At 43.7% G+C, this 16,378-nt stretch overlaps 1 protein-coding gene across 9 annotated transcripts in view; it reads right to left on the bottom strand.

The window, feature by feature from the left end:
• The window catches only part of sema3d (sema domain, immunoglobulin domain (Ig), short basic domain, secreted, (semaphorin) 3D), a 258,748-nt gene that overhangs the window by 86,090 nt on the left and 156,280 nt on the right, over positions 1 to 16,378 (bottom strand). For all 9 annotated transcript variants that reach the window (XM_072241690.1, XM_072241691.1, XM_072241695.1 and 6 more), the window contains 2 exons: positions 7,763 to 7,882; positions 7,471 to 7,564 (listed from right to left, as the gene is read on the bottom strand). In XM_072241690.1, the coding sequence (XP_072097791.1) occupies positions 7,471 to 7,564; positions 7,763 to 7,882 (214 nt within the window). The remainder of the gene's footprint in view (positions 1 to 7,470; positions 7,565 to 7,762; positions 7,883 to 16,378) is intronic.

Here is a 16,378-nt window from a genome sequence, read left to right on the forward strand (position 1 = left end):
GTTGGCCTTCATTAGTCAGAGGATTGTCTTTAACAGCTGCAAGGTAATGTTGCAGCTCTGTAAAACTCTGGTTAGACCACACTCGGAGGATTGTGTTTAGTTCTGGTTGCCTTATTATAGGAAGGATGTGGAAGCTTTAGAGAAGGTCCAGAGGAGATTTACCAGATGCTGCCTGGAATGGAAGAATGTCTTGTGAGGAAAGGTTGAGTGAGCAAGGGCTTTTCACTTTGGAGTGAAGGAGAATGAGAGATGATTTGATAGAGGTGTACAAGATGATAAGGGGCACTGATAAGAGTGGAAAGCCAGTACCTTTTTCACGAGGGTGGAAATGGCTAATAAAAGAGAGCATAATTTTAAAGGGCACAATAACATTTACAGTAGGGCTGATGTTGAAGTTAGAAGGATTGAGATTGCTAAATGCATGTCCACACATTTGAACAAGATACTAAAGGTTCAAAGGTTCATTTTATTATCAAAGTATACAATTCGGAAATTTTTCTTCTCCAGATAGCCAAGGAACCAAGAAAGAAAAGAATGGAAGCACAATCATCAATCCCCAAATCTCTTCTCCCTGCACCAAAAAGAAGAGCAAAAATGGAACAGGCACATCAACCCCAAATTCCCCCACCCCTCACACACACAAAAAACAGAATATAAAAATCTGTAAGACTGAAAAAAGTCGATAGTCCAAATCCATATCCAAAATGCAGAAAACCTGAGTAATATTCTCCAGGCCCAGTGGCAGGTTTTTCTATCTCTGTAGCAGAGCGATCCCACCAGTGATCAAAAGTCAGTCTGTCCTCTCCAAAGCAGCGCGATCCCACCAGCGACCAAAAATCAGTCTCCACTCTCTGGAAGTAGAGCGATCCCACTAGCAATCCAAAGGCAGCCTCCCCTCTCTGTAGCACAGCGATCCCATCAGTGATAAAAATGCAGGCACCTTCTGCATTCTCCTTGATGCCTCAATCTCCGTTTTTGCTTTAATCAGCGAAGAATGGAAGCTTTAATCGCTGAAATGGAGGTTAACGTTGGCTCGCACCCAGTCCCACAGCCTTCTCACCATAAGGTTTGCTCATGCTGCCCCTGCCTCGGAAAATCTTCTCCGAGACTGAAACACCCAAACGATCTCCAAACTGCAAATCACAGGTTCCAACATTTCCAGAATCACATTCAAGATCAAAAACAAATGTAAATAACATAAAATAAATGAAGTACAGTATATGGTTTCATGATCTGTCCAGAAGATGTCGACCAAAGGGGTATTGTTTGCAGGTGCCATCTTGACCGTAAGTCCATAACATAAAGAATAACATAATTTCAGTGTGTATGAAAGTCAGAGTGTTGAGGTGCTACGTAACATAATGAAGTGAACGTTGGACAATATCAAAGCAGAACGAGGGAAGACTCGAAGCTGCAGAAATGTGGTTTTTGAGAAGAATGATGAAAATATCATGGAAGGGCAGAGTAACAAATGAGGAAGTGTTGCCAAGAGCCGGAATAAGGAGAGAGCTGATACCATCAGTCAGGAAACGGCAGCTGGAATTTCTGGGGCATGTACTGAGGAAAGAGAAGCTCGAACATCTTGCAGTGACAGGAAAAACTGATGGTAGAAAAAGTCGCGGTCGACAGTGTGTGGCATTCGTGAGTTATATCAAGGGATGGACAGGCAAAGGCTTTGAAGAGCTTATTAGAATTTCTCAGATTGAAGACAGATGGAAGACCATGATCTCCATGTCATACGACATGGCACATAATGATGATGATAATAATAATAATTTTAAAGTAATTGTAGGCAAGTATAGGGGGGATGTCAGAGGTAGATTTTGTACACAGAGAGTGGTGAGTGCATGGAATGCGCGGCAGGGGTGATAGTATTGCACGGGAGGTGTGCTCTCTGCTTGGGTAAGGCACAACTATTCATTAGAGTTCCCACTGCACACCCCTACATTTCTTGCTCATACTGGGATTCCCATTCTTCATATTAATGTGCGTTAAAATATTTCCAAATGTTTTCACTCAAAATGACGATAGAGAAAATCCATTTGCGAACTGAAGAAATGTTCTATTTGGGTGTATTTTCAGAGCAAATAACGAAGTGTTATTTCATAGGATGTATAGTTTTACAAGGAGTAAATTGCAGTAATGATGGTATGAATTATACCTAACAGGCTGGACATGAAGTGTATAACGTTGCGAGGGTTAGATAATGACCCACTTCTTGTCACAAACCAAGAGGCAGGGATTCAATACAGCAGACACAGAGCCCTTCAGCCATTCAGTCCTTGTATACACTGATGCAACACCCCCGCACCCCTCATCCCTCACCCCTCGAATTTAAAGCAATTGGCAAAAAAGGTGAAAGGGGAGATGAGGGTAAACCCTCCCTTCAGAGGCTGGTGAGATCTAAAAGGATGTGGAGCAGAGAACCTCGTCCCATTTGAACAGTACCTGAATCAGCACTGGCCCTGCAGGACCATAGTCCCGGTGCTGGAAGGAGTCACAGAGCAATCCAGCACAGACGCAGGCCCTTTGGCCCAAACAATCCATGCTGACCCACCCAGCATGGTCCCCACTCAGCAAGTCCCAATTTCCGACATTTGGCCCATGTCCCCCTAAGCCCCACACATGTGCCGATCCAAGTGCTTCTTACATGATACTACTGTATCTGCCACAAAAACCTCCTCTGGGAGATCATTCCATATACTCACCACCCTCTGGGTGAAAAAGTTGTCTCTCAGGTCCCTTTTAAATCTTTCCTCTCTCACCTTAAAACTATGCCCCGTAGATCCAGACTCCCCTCTCCTGGGGTAAAGGCTGTCCACATTATCAAATGTTCAAGTGTCAAAGATCACATCTGCCAATCTGCAACTGTGTTGCAAGTTCTTCTACTTTATTCCGTATACTGCATGCATTCAAATATAACACTTTCAGTCCTGTATTCACCCTTTTCGATTTTGTCTGCCTTTTACACTGTAACTTATCCTATTGATTGCAATTTTACCTGTCAATAGCCTCTCCTCACTACACATTGCCTCTGTTTGTAAACCAGCTACCTCAACTTCAGCACTATTATCCGCCTTTCCTATGATACTTCTTGCATTGAAACATACACAGCTCAGGACACTAGCTGCACCATGCTCAACTTTTTGATTCCTAACTTTGTCTGAGGTCTTACCAACATCTGCCTCCACAACCTCTCCACTAACTGTTCTGGCACTCCGGTTCCCATCCCCCTGCAACTCTAGTTTAAACGCCCCGTGCAGCATTAACAAACCTTCCTTTTGGAATATTAGTCCCCCTCCAGCTCAGGTGCAAAACGTCCCTTCTGTTATGGTTTTATGATCTTATCATTTCAAACATTTCTATAAGTTCACTCAGTGTCAGTAGTACTGATGTAGGATCTTGATCCCAAACCTCAACAATTCCTTCACTCCACAGATGCTGCACGGCCTGCTGCGTTCCTGCAGCGGATTGTTGGTCACTCCTGTGGCTGACTCTCAAAGCTATCAGTCAGGTACTCCCAGTTCTACGTCACTGATGTCGAGAGAGAGCATAATTACGAGATAATTACTCCATATCTACCGACAGACGTGCGGTGAAGTAAGCTCATCCTCTGCTGCTCGTCCTCAAGCTCCACGCTCTCCCTCTCCGTCCACTGCACGGATTAACTTGTCAACAGAAACTCACGCTTAAACAGCAGGAATTTTGAAAATGGATCAATCCTTCTGATATCCAGGATATGTGATATGCTCGGGATTATAGAGGTAGCTCTGTTTGTCTTCTCTCAGACCTCTGACTCAAGTGTCCAGGCTGGGAAATGTACTCCACTTCTTGCCTTCTGCGGCAGGAGATGACACCCAGGCAGGTTACCAGCTGCTGGTGTTTTGTTCAGTCCTGTCCTGGTGCTGAGCTATTTGTCTGCTGTTCAACACTCCCTCAGGACTGGCCTTCAATGCTAAGTTAGTCCATAAAGTCTGTGAGTACACCACCAGTCAAAGTACACCACAGTGACACAGTACCTACACAAAAACCCTGAGTCTCTCCCTTCCTAGAATCATAGAACAGTGAATCAAGAAATACATTAAAATACCTACTTACTTTGGAAAACCTTTTAAACTGGGTTTTTCCCATGATTCAGTGGGGTGAGTGTGACACTTTAGGAATAAGATTCGTTTTCAACCTTGTACCTGGAATGGCATCAACAGTGTTACGTGAATTCCTGCCCCAGGTTTATGACTGCCGATCTCACTGAGGGATGGAAGGCATGTGGTTGCATTAAAGAACAAGCGAGAAGTGCTACCAAGGGTCAAATCTGTCTCAAAGATCGAGGTTTGGTGTTGTTTTACTTCAGAAAGACTGAATAGGTGAGATGGAGAGAGGGAGAAAAAAGGGGAGGAAGAGGAGACAGGACAAGGGAGAGGAAGAGAGAGAGGGAGACAGGAATAAAAGAGCATGAGAGAGAGTGGGAGGAGAGAGAGGGATAGATAAAAGGGGACAGAGGAGGAAAGAGAGGGGAGAGAGAGAGAGGGGAGAGAAGGGGGAGAAGAGAGTGAAGTCAAGAGAGAGAGAATGAGGACAGAGAGAGAAGAGAGAAAGAGAGAGGAAGAGAAGAGAGAGAGGGAGGGGGAGAGAGGAAGAAGGAAAGGAGAGAGGGAAAAGAGAGAGGAAAGGGAGAGAGGGAAAAGAGAGAGGAAAGGGAGAGAGGGCAGAAGGAGAGGAAGAGGGAGGGGAATGAGAAGGAGGGGGAGAGAAAGAGAAATAGAAAAGAGAGAAAAAAGAGAAATTGGGAGGTATCGTCAGGGAGTCAGAGACTTCTGCCCCACTGGTGATGTTACTCTGGCAGCTGCTGTAGCCTCTGATAACTAAGTTTATCAATGGGATGAGAGCGTTTTTGTGGCTTGTACTGTCCTCAAGGAAACATTGCTGTGATCATTTGAAAAAGTACCCTCCTTGGAACGGCCAGTTGTGATAATTAGCCCAAAGGTTGGTGCGTAATTGACTGCAGAGCAAACCTATGTTGGTGATCACTGAGGATGGATTCAGTAGCAGGTCAATTCTGCAGCAGATAATCGCCAAAGGCCCAGCTGCTGGAGAGGATGGAGTGAAGTCACATAGTCATCACTATTGATCGATTCAGATAATTTCACAGAGGAGGCTTCTGCACAGATTTCCAACTGAACAGTGTTGATCACTCTGCATAAGTCCAGTAATTTTGCCTACACCTATTTTCAGTTTCAGGGATTGGTATCAAGACTGTGTTAATGTAATATTTAAATCCGAATGTCAGGCATGGCATAAAGGCTGCTAAAAGTGAAAGAAAATCCCTAATTTTTTTCTGCTGTCTGCATGCATTAAACTTTGGGGGGATAAATTGCAGAACTACAGCTCCGGAGAAATTTTATTTTCACTCTTGCAGTCACTTTCCCTACGACATGTAATAAAAATTATATGTAGAGTTCTGGCATTTTCTTCAGCTAGATCCGACCAGAATCACGGTTCGGCAGAGATTTGCTTATTTCAGCTGTAAAGTAGACGGAATGCTTCTGAAGCAGTTAATCCTGGCAGAAATAGCTGCAAATATCATGTTTCCTGATACTTTATAGGGTTAGACTGCTGTCGGGCATGGGGACAGGGGTACAGTCTGCAGTAACACGATAGGACAGAGGGGTTAAAGACCATGTCCAGATCTAAGCTCACCCAGACACATCAAATGGAAGTCTTTCTCTCTGTTTCCTTTCGCACGGACAAATAATTTTAACCATCTTTGCTCGAGATGGAAAAAGTCGACTCACTCTGGCAGAATGGAGGTAGAATTTACACAGAACAGGAACAATCTATTTGGCCCACATTACCTGCGCTGAAAATGATGACAAGTTAAACTAGGCTGTGTCTGCCTGTTTGCGATGCAGTCCCTATTGTGAGTAATCGCTGCTACTCGTCTCGTTATCACCCTCGGGGAGGAGGCACAGGAGCATGAAGATCCACACTCAACAATTCAAAAGCGGCTTCTTCCTCTCCCTCATCAGATTCCTGAACAGTCCATGAACCCGTGAATACTACCTCTCTATTCCTTTACTGTGCTATTTATTTATTTTGTAATTTATCGGTTACAACCTCAGCTCTCAGGAAGCAATACGAAGGAGTCAGACCACAACAGGAAGTACAAACAAAAGATATTTATTAAATTATGATTAGGGTACACGGAAAAGAGGAGATGTGTGGTGTGGTAGTGCCGGCTGCAGACTGGGGGGGAGGGGGGAGGGAGAGAGACGGAGAGAAAGGGAGAGAAAGAGAGAGGGGGAGAGAGAGAGAGGGGGAGGGGAGAGAGAGAGAGAGAGGGAGAGAGAGAGGGAGGGAGGGAGGAGGGAGGGAGGGAGGAGGGAGGGAGGGAGTGGGAGTGGCCTTGTTTTTAAGCGGTCCCCATCAGGTCCTGGCAACGGAAGGGTAACTGCAGGTGTCCCAGGAAACAGCAACACAAGTTAAAGAGGAAACACAGGCCAGGAACTGTGCAGGACATAACAAAAGTAATATTGTACTTTTGCAATATACTGCTGCCAGAAAACAACAATCTCATACCATATATTGTACAGTGCAGAAGTCTTAGGCACATATAGCTGGAGTGCCTAAGACTTTTGCACAGTACTGTAGTAATTTTATGTATTACACTGTACTGCTGCCACTAAAAAAAAATCATGATGTATGTGAGTGATGATAAACCTCATTCAGATTATGGGTCTCTTTTGTGGACTGAGAGTGGGAAGAGGGCAGGGAGAGGGGAATCATGGTTGGGAGAGGGGATGGATCAGGGTATCTCGAACTTTTCCTTGGTTTACTTATTTTTACTTATTCAACGAAACAGTGCAGAATTTGCCCTTCTGGCCCTATGAGCAGCACCACCCAGCGTCTCCCCGACAACCCTGATTTAACCCTAACCCTAATCACAGGGCAATTTACAATGACCAATTAAACTACCCGGTCTGTCTTAGGACTGTGGAAGGAAACCAGAGGACCTGGAGATAAAAGGGGCAGCACAGTAATATAGTGGTTAACACAACCATTCACAGAACCTGCGACCAGGGTTTATTTCCCACCAATGCCTGTAAGGAATTTTGTATGTTCTCCTTGTGAATGCATGAGTTTCCTCTGGGTACTCTGGTTTCCTCACACAACCCAAAGGCATACCAGTTGGTAGGCTAATTGGTTATTGTAAATTGTCCCATCGTTTGGCTAGGATTAAATTGGGGCATTGTTGGGTGGTGCAGCTTGAGGGGCCGGAAGGGCCTATTCTGTGCAGTATCTCAATAAATAAATAACAAGTAGGAAGAAGATATCTCTTTGTAAGATAGTCGGTCATTCTTTTCCTTCCAAAGGTGGGGAAAGAAACCAAGATCGTAAGTAACATTTGGTTCTCATTAATGGCAGAGATCATTCTCCTCAAGACGTGCCAACGAGGGCGATATGATTTCTTACCTGTTAGCACTGAGGCAAAAGGTTGCAAAGGGTCAAAGGGACATTTCAGTCTCCCAGACTCAAGACTGTGTGAATCCAGCTGAAACACAGGCTCCTGATAAAAATAAAGATTACTTCTCAGAAACCTGTCTGGAATGAATGAATCTCTTTGTATTAAGCATGCACCAACTGTGTAAAATATCAGCCTAGTGCAATGAAAAATCTCTTTGAAGGCAGATGATGGATGATGTTCATTCCATTTTCTGCCTTACCTTGCCATGCACCAGTTATAACAACAGCTAAAGTTACTTACCTCTGCCTGGGCTCCCATCTCGATAAAGGCGCACATTGGGTGGAAAGCTCCAGTCCCACAGGTATATACATGGGTCTTGTTGTAATTATGAAGGACTCGGATGAAATTTGCACAGTCCCTCTGTTGGAGAAAGAGAAAACATCATTAGCACAGGAGCAACAGCTACAAGTCCACAACAGTTGGTGCCTGGCTCCATCCAGTCCCATTCCTACAGAATGCTCCTTCAAAGTTCAAAATAAATTTACTCCGAAGTATAAATATGTCACCATATACAACCATGAGATTCATTTTTCTATGGGCACTCACAGTAAGTACAAAGAAATAACAATAAAGGAAAATAATAAGAAATATATATGCAATAAATATCGAGAACATGAGATGAAAAGTCCTTGAAAGTGAGTCCATAGGTTATGAGAACCTATGATAAGATGAGTGAAGTTGAGTGAAATTATCCTCTTGGGTTTAAGAGCCTGGTAGTTGAGGGTTAATAACTGGTCATGAACCTGGTGGCGTGAGTCCTGAAAGTGAGTCCATCAGTTGTGGGGACAGTTCAGTGATGGGGTGAGTGAAGTTATCTCCTCTAAGTTCAAGAGTTGAGGGATGATGACTATTCCTGAATCTGTGTGATCTACGAGGTCAAGTAACCCTCTCAGTCAACACGATGGAAGACACGTGCATCAGCAACTATACTTTTCTTGAGTGAAGTTATCCCCTCTGGTTCAAGGGCCTGATGGTTGAGAGCTTATTGGTCACATGTGCATTGAAAGATACAGATTACATTGTTTGTGCTGGGCAACATGCAAATGTCACCAAGCGTCCACCACCAACATAGTATGCCCACAACTCACGAACTGTAACTGTACTTTATTTTTGGAATGTGGGAGGAGACCAGAGCACCTGGAGGAAACCCACACAGTCATGTGGAGAATGGACAAACGCTTTACAGGCAGCCATGGGAATCAAACCCCAATGTTACAGCAGCTGCTGTAAAGTGTTGTGCTAACCACTATTGTTATAGAAACATAGAAACATAGAAAATAGGTGCAGGAGTAGGCCATTTGGCCTTTCGAGCCTGCACCACCATTTATTATGATCATGGCTGATCATCCAACTCAGAACCCCGCCCCAGCCTTCCCTCCATACCCCCTGACCCCCATAGCCACAAGGGCCATATCTAACTCCCTCTTAAATATAGCCAATGAACTGGCCTCAACTGTTTCCTGTGGCAGAGAATTCCACAGATTCACCACTCTCTGTGTGAAGAAGTTTTTCCTAATCTCAGTCCTAAAAGGCTTCCCCTTTATCCTCAAACTGTGGCCCCTCGTTCTGGACTTCCCCAACATCGGGAACAATCTTCCTGCATCTAGCCTGTCCAATCCCTTTAGGATTTTATACGTTTCAATAAGATCCCCCCTCAATCTTCTAAATTCCAACGAGTACAAGCCCAGTTCATCCAGTCTTTCTTCATATGAAAGTCCTGCCATCCCAGGAATCAATCTGGTGAACCTTCTTTGTACTCCCTCTATGGCAAGGATGTCTTTCCTCAGATTAGGGGACCAAAACTGCACACAATACTCCAGGTGTGGTCTCACCAAGGCCTTGTACAACTGCAGTAGTACCTCCCTGCTCCTGTACTCGAATCCTCTCGTTATAAATGCCAGCATACCATTTGCCTTTTTCACCACCTGCTGTACCTGCATGCCCACTTTCAATGACTGGTGTATAATGACACCCAGGTCTCGTTGCACCTCCCCTTTTCCTAATTGGCCACCATTCAGATAATAATCTGTTTTCCTATTTTTGCCACCAAAGTGGATAACTTCACATTTATCCACATTAAATTGCATCTGCCATGAATTTGCCCACTCACCCAACCTATCCAAGTCACCCTGCATCCTCTTAGCATCCTCCTCACAGCTAACACTGCCACCCAGCTTCATGTCATCCGCAAACTTGGAGATGCTGCATTTAATTCCCTCATCCAAGTCATTAATATATATTGTAAACAACTGGGGTCCCAGCACTGAGCCTTGCGGTACCCCACTAGTCACCGCCTGCCATTCTGAAAAGGTCCCATTTATTCCCACTCTTTGTTTCCTGTCTGCTAACCAATTCTCCATCCACATCAATACCTTACCCCCAATACTGTGTGCTTTAAGTTTGCACACTAATCTCCTGTGTGGGACCTTGTCAAAAAGCCTTTTGAAAATCCAAATATACCACATCCACTGGTTCTCCCCTATCCACTCTACTAGTTACATCCTCAAAAAATTCTATGAAATTCGTCAGACATGATTTTCCTTTCACAAATCCATGCTGACTTTGTCCGATGATTTCACCACTTTCCAAATGTGCTGTTATCACATCTTTGATAACTGACTCCAGCAGTTTCCCCACCACCGACGTTAGGCTAACCGGTCTATAATTCCCTGGTTTCTCTCTCCCTCCTTTTTTAAAAAGTGGGGTTACATTAGCCACCCTCCAATCCTCAGGAACTAGTCCAGAATCTAACGAGTTTTGAAAAATTATCACTAATACATCCACTATTTCTTGGGCTACTTCCTTAAGCACTCTAGGATGCAGACTATCTGGCCCTGGGGATTTATCTGCCTTCAATCCCTTCAATTTACCTAACACCACTTCCCTACTAACATGTATTTCGCTCAGTTCCTCCATCTCACTGGACCCTCTGTCCCCTACTATTTCTGGAAGATTATTTATGTCCTCCTTAGTGAAGACAGAACCAAAGTAATTATTCAATTGGTCTACCATGTCCTTGCTCCCCATATGTTTTATAATTCCAAAATATTAAAACTAACTGCCATAAAAAGACAGAGGCCCAGAAGAACTGGTCTTGGTTTTGTTTTTACTTTAGCGAATTGCACTCATATGACATGGCGGCATAATGACGTATGCCATTTACATACTTTTACATATAACCTGAAATGAATTATTTAAACAAACATAAATCTTAATCAAACAATATGTTTGCAAGATTACTTAAATACTACTGAAATATTAAATACACCACTGCTACATTATCATGCAGCTCAAGTTTCAATTTTTTTTAAACTTTTATTGAGGTACATTCCATACTTCAATAAAAGATAAAAGTTAAAAAATAAGAATCTGAAATTTGAATTGAAGCAGAAAATTGCAATTGCAATAACATCATTTACCACAGGGAAGAGAAGAGTCTAACAGCGAGGTTACAGCTGCACTGTAAACACTTGAAACCACTGTTTATAATGCTGTTTATATTGCAAACACACACTTGTATTTATATATTTATGCTGTCTGTAAGAAGTTTGTACATTCTCCCCATGATGAGAAGCTCCAGGTTCCTTCCAGGTGTTCCAATTTCCTCCCACCTTCCAAACCAAAAACTTTCTGGTTAGGGTTAGTAAGTTGTGGGCTGCATTGAAGACAGAGGCATGGCGACACTCGGACTGTGCAAACACTATGCATTTCACTGTATATTTTGATGTTCTGATGTTCTGTGTATGTGACAAATAAAGCTAATCTAATCTTCCTGTTGAATATTGGAGAAAGTTTGAGGGGCCATTACACTCCTATTTGCTCCTTTGGTTGTCCCATTACAGGAAGGGTACGGAGGCTTTAGTGAGGATGCGGAATAGGCTTAACAAGGTGCTGCCTGGATTGGAGTGCATTAGCTGTAGGAAGTGATTGGACACATCTGGGCTGTTTTCTCTGGAGTTTTGAATGCTGAAAGAAAATCTGATGGAAATGTATAAAATCATGAGAGACATAGAGAGGGTTTGGGTGGTGGGTGGAGATACATCTCTACCGAAGGAGGCGTAAGCTCCTTCCTTCTACTAGCCAGCAAGTCACCTTTGGGCAAGGTGAAGCACCCACTTAGCCCCCGCCCCACCCCTGATCAGGGTCACGTGAAGCCATAGGAGCAGGAGGTGGATGGTTGTATGAACAGCTGGTGCATATCACAAGCCCTGGTTATGTGACCACTGACACCAGGCAGACAATCTCTGAAGAGTACTAATAATGGCTAGGCTCACCTGTCTTGTAAAAACACTGTTCAGGTAAAGGCAATGGCAAACCACTTCTGCAGAAAAATTTGCCAAGAACAATCATGGTCAAGGACATAATCACCTATGTCATAGGACACAGCACATAATGATGATAATGGTGTGATGGATAGGGTAGACAGTTAGTCCTTTTCCATGGGGAAAAGTTAAATACTCGAGGCCAGAGCTTTAAGGTGAGAGGAGGAAAGTTGAAAGGAGATTCTTGGGACAAGTTTTGTCAACAGAGAGTGGTGGGTGCCTGAAACGCTCTGCCAGGGGTGGTGGTGGAAGCAGATATGATAAAGGTGTTTAAGAGACAGACAGACAGAAACAGGCAGGGAACGGAAATGACATTCAGGCAGATGTGAATAACTTAACTTGGCATCATGGACAGCATAGGCATCCTGGGCTGAATGGTCTGTTGCTATGCTCTACCGTTCTGTGTTCTCTTTCTTATGGTCTAACCCAAAGACCAGTTTAATCAACTGAGATTTCCGTCGGCAGCAGAGACGAGTGATCAAAGCAAATCACTCGGTACACTCACTGATCCATAAAGGGAGCCCCTAGCTAGGCTGTTGTTTTCAGTAAAAAAGGATGAACAAGATCACAGGCAAAATGAGAAAACATGAAAAAAAAGTTGTTCAATTGTCAGGGAGAAAATTGCTGGACTTTCAGACAAGTTTCCAGAATGGATGACATTGGTAATAGGGTTGGATGTGGATTAAACCATGCTTTACATTCGTCCTTCTTTTTCAGCAAACTGCTTGAGCTGTAGTTTAAATCTTCATTAGTACTGAAAGCCGCAAAATTCCGACAATTGGATTTTTATCTTCCTTTCTGCTCTCTTAAGTCTCATCGAGGAATTTAGGCAGAATCAGTTCAATCTAAGGATTGTTGGCAAAGAAAGTAAAATTTCTGTGTCTGCACATTTAATAAATAACTTCTGTTAATTCTTTAATTTTATTCTTCAATCTTTCTGGCGTAATTAAAAAGCTGATCCTAAGGCCAAGAATTGTTAATGATGCCAAAACTCCACAAAAAAAAGGAAAGGGACTTAAGTAATTATGGTTTGGTTTAAGTACAGATGGTACCTTTGTCTTAAATTTATTGTTTAATAGGTTCAGCTTTTAACAGAGCACAAACAAAAGTTTATTTATTAAGCACGACTAAAATCCAGAACTGAAAAAGGAAACTGCTATTGAAACCAATATTGCTTTGCCTCGATGTTAACTTCAGAGTGAAGGACAATGCATCCATGGAGTATTTGCCTTAATTAGCTTAAACAAAGATGAATTATTGTCATTATTAAAAATGTGATGACAGAACAGTCCTCGAGGCTGAAGTGTTGAAATCCACCAACTAAGCCCCCCTTACACATTACTCTTCAATAAAACCTCGACTCTGGCTTCAGAGCAGTGCCCTCTGACCCCGTGTCAACAGGGAACCAGACTGAAACTGCCAGAAAACGTGTTTCATTAATGTGACCCTTGGCACTGAGCACCAAGAGGCTGCATTCATCATCTCTGGTACTCTGTCATCCTTTCTCAATGGGGTTCTGAAGCTGGGGGAAGAAGGGGGTCCTGAGAAATCTTTAACTTACAGTACCTCCTTTTGCCAAGTTAATGTTCAGTTTCATTTCCATTTTATACAAGCTCCAATTGTTCGTTATATCCCAGATATATTCCTTTATGCAGAAATTCCTACACCCATCCTCCTCAGGAAATAAAGCCAGAGGTAAAATACACACACCCACAATTTTGAGTTTAGTGTTTACCTTAGCTTCTTCATGCACCAGATCCAAATTGCCAATGGGTTTCAGTTAATGGTATAGAATGAACCTCTCATGTTTCTTTTTCTAGGTTATTTTAGAAACCTTTTTAAAATTAATTTAAGAGAACCCAAAGGTCTATGAGCCAGTCGTCATTGGTGGATTGGAGGTGGAGAGTGTGATCAACTTTAAATTTCTCTGTGTTATCATTTCGGAGGACCTGTTACTTAGGACATAAGACATAGAACAGTACCACACAGGAGCAGGCCATGTGACCCACAATCTTATGTCAAACCCACTAAAAAGTAACTCAAAAACACTCAAATACTAATCCCTCCTACCTACACCATGTCCATATCCCATGTGCCTATCCAAACGTCTCTTAAAAGACTCTAATGTATTTGCCTCTGCCACCAAACCAGGCAGCTCATTCCGGGCATCCACCACTCTCTGAGTAATAAAACTTACCCCTCACATCCCTCTTGAACCTACCGCCTCTCACCTTCAATACAAGCACTCTGGTATTGGACACTTCAACCCCGGGAAACAGATACTCTCTGTTCACTCTACCTATGCCTCTCATAATCTTATAAACCTCTGTCAGATCTCCAATCAGTCTCCACTACTCCAGAGAAGACAACCCACGTTTATCCAGTTTCTTGTTATAGCACATGCCCTCTAAACCAGGCAGCATCCTGGTAAATCTCTTCTGCACCCTCTCCAAAGCCTCGAAATCCTTCCTATCATGGGACGAGCAGAACTGTATGCAATACTGTACTCCAGATGCAGCCCAACTAGTGTTTTATAAAGCCTTTTACTGAAGTAAATTGTGGTAAACTATCACTGCAAACAATGAAGAGGTGAGTGAAGGCGAAGCGAGTTTGAGGGATGAGTCGTGCTGGTGCGTTGCAAAATCGACGCAGATGGAGTGAGCGATTCAGAGAGGAGGAGTTTGGATGCCTGTCCAACTAACCCAGGTGTGAAATTGGATCGCTCCAAGTGCTGAGCCGATCCGGAGAAGTTGAGAATGGCTTCATGCTGCGTGGTGGAATCTAGGCCCAGAGCGAATCGCTGAGTGGCGCGTTCTAGGCCCAAAGCATTTTGCTGCAGCAGGGTCTGGTCCTAATGCGAGGCATGTTCTGCTACGTAGACAATTAAAATGTTGGCCCAGTTAGACTGGGAAGGCAGGGTGTTGGGACCGGAGGTGGGGCTAATTTCACTCATTCTCCCGTGGCGTTCACTCCACTCTCCGCGAAGCTGAGGCTGTGAGAGTGCCTCGGCTGCTGTGCTTTTGTCTGCAAGCTTTTATGATGAACTGAGACTGAGGCTTAGGCCTACTCTGGCTGCTTCGGGGAAATGGATTTATGAACTCAACTTGGTTCGGAATGTTATTGTTCGCTTCTATTCGTTGCAGTTTGTTATTTGTTCGCTTTCTATTCGTTTTGTGGGTTTTTTTCTCTCTTTCTTTGCGCATTGGGGATCAGTATTTTTTTATTGGGCTCTTTTGGGGTTCTTGCTCTGTGGCTGCCTGAAGCAGACAAATCTCAAGGTTGTATAATTTATGCATTCTTTGATAATAAATGTACTTTGCATCTTGAATCTTTGAATCAGGGATGCTGCACACGCAGTATTCTGCAGAGGTGTTCCATAGACCATTAGAAATAGGAGCAGAATTAAGACAAGTCTTGTATCTCCCGCTGTTGCAGTGGAACAGCTGTGAGAAATGAGGTGACATAGGAGCACAATTAGGCCATTCAACCCATCAGGTCTACTGTATCAGTTTATTATGCCTAATTTATTATCCCTCTCAACCCCATTCTCCTACCTTCTCTCCATAACCTTTGATGCCCTGACTAATCAGGAATCTATCAACCTCTGCTATAAATATAAATGACTTGGCCTCCATTGCCGCCTGCGGCAATGAATTCCACAAATTCACCACTCTCTGGCTACGGAAATTCCTCCTCATCTCTGTTCTAAAGGGCCAACCCTCTAATCTGAGGCTGTACCCTCCGGTCCTAGAATCCCCCACTATAGGAAACATCCCTCCACGTCCACTCTATCTCAGCCTTTCAATGTTCAATAGGTTTCAACGAGATCCCCCCCCTCGTTCTCCATAAACTCAAGTGAGTACAGGGCTAGATCCATCAAACACTCCTCATATGTTAACCCCTTTTTCCCAGAATCATTCTCATGAATTTCCTCTTGACCTTCTCCAATGCCAGCACACCCTTTCTGAGATATGGATCCCAAAACTGCTCACAATACTCCAAATGTGGCCTGACCAATGCTGTATAAAGCCTCAGCATCACATCCTCGCTTTTATATTCTAGTCCGCTCAAAATGAACTCCAGTGGATTGTTCCATCAACAATGAAAGAATAACAATATATTCCCAATTCACCCAAAGTCGTCGTTGTCGTGGCTATCCCTCGAGGTCGAGGATGATGGTCTTCGTTCTGTTGATCAAGTGGCCCACAGAGCGAAGATGCCTGTGCGTGTGTTTGTTTAACGTGTACTTGATGTTGCACTCCAAGAAGCACACGATACTTCACAAATCAACCAACTGATTCAAATGGCATGGAAACCACGACGACTGGAGCTGATGGATTTATGGCAGCCTTCATCCGCCTTCACAGTCGCTGAGTTCGAAGTAACTTTGTCCACCTGTTTCACCGTTGAGGTCTTGGTTGGATTGTTCTTTGTCAGGGACCTCACCCTCGACCTTACCGCCATGGGTGACCCTACCAGGAGCATAGCTCCAGACGGCATTGCTCTCGGGATCACAGGACCACACAAGCCTCTC

This window comes from Mobula birostris, chromosome 23 (genome assembly GCF_030028105.1).
Source record: "Mobula birostris isolate sMobBir1 chromosome 23, sMobBir1.hap1, whole genome shotgun sequence".
Classification (NCBI taxonomy): Eukaryota; Metazoa; Chordata; class Chondrichthyes; order Myliobatiformes; family Myliobatidae; genus Mobula; species Mobula birostris.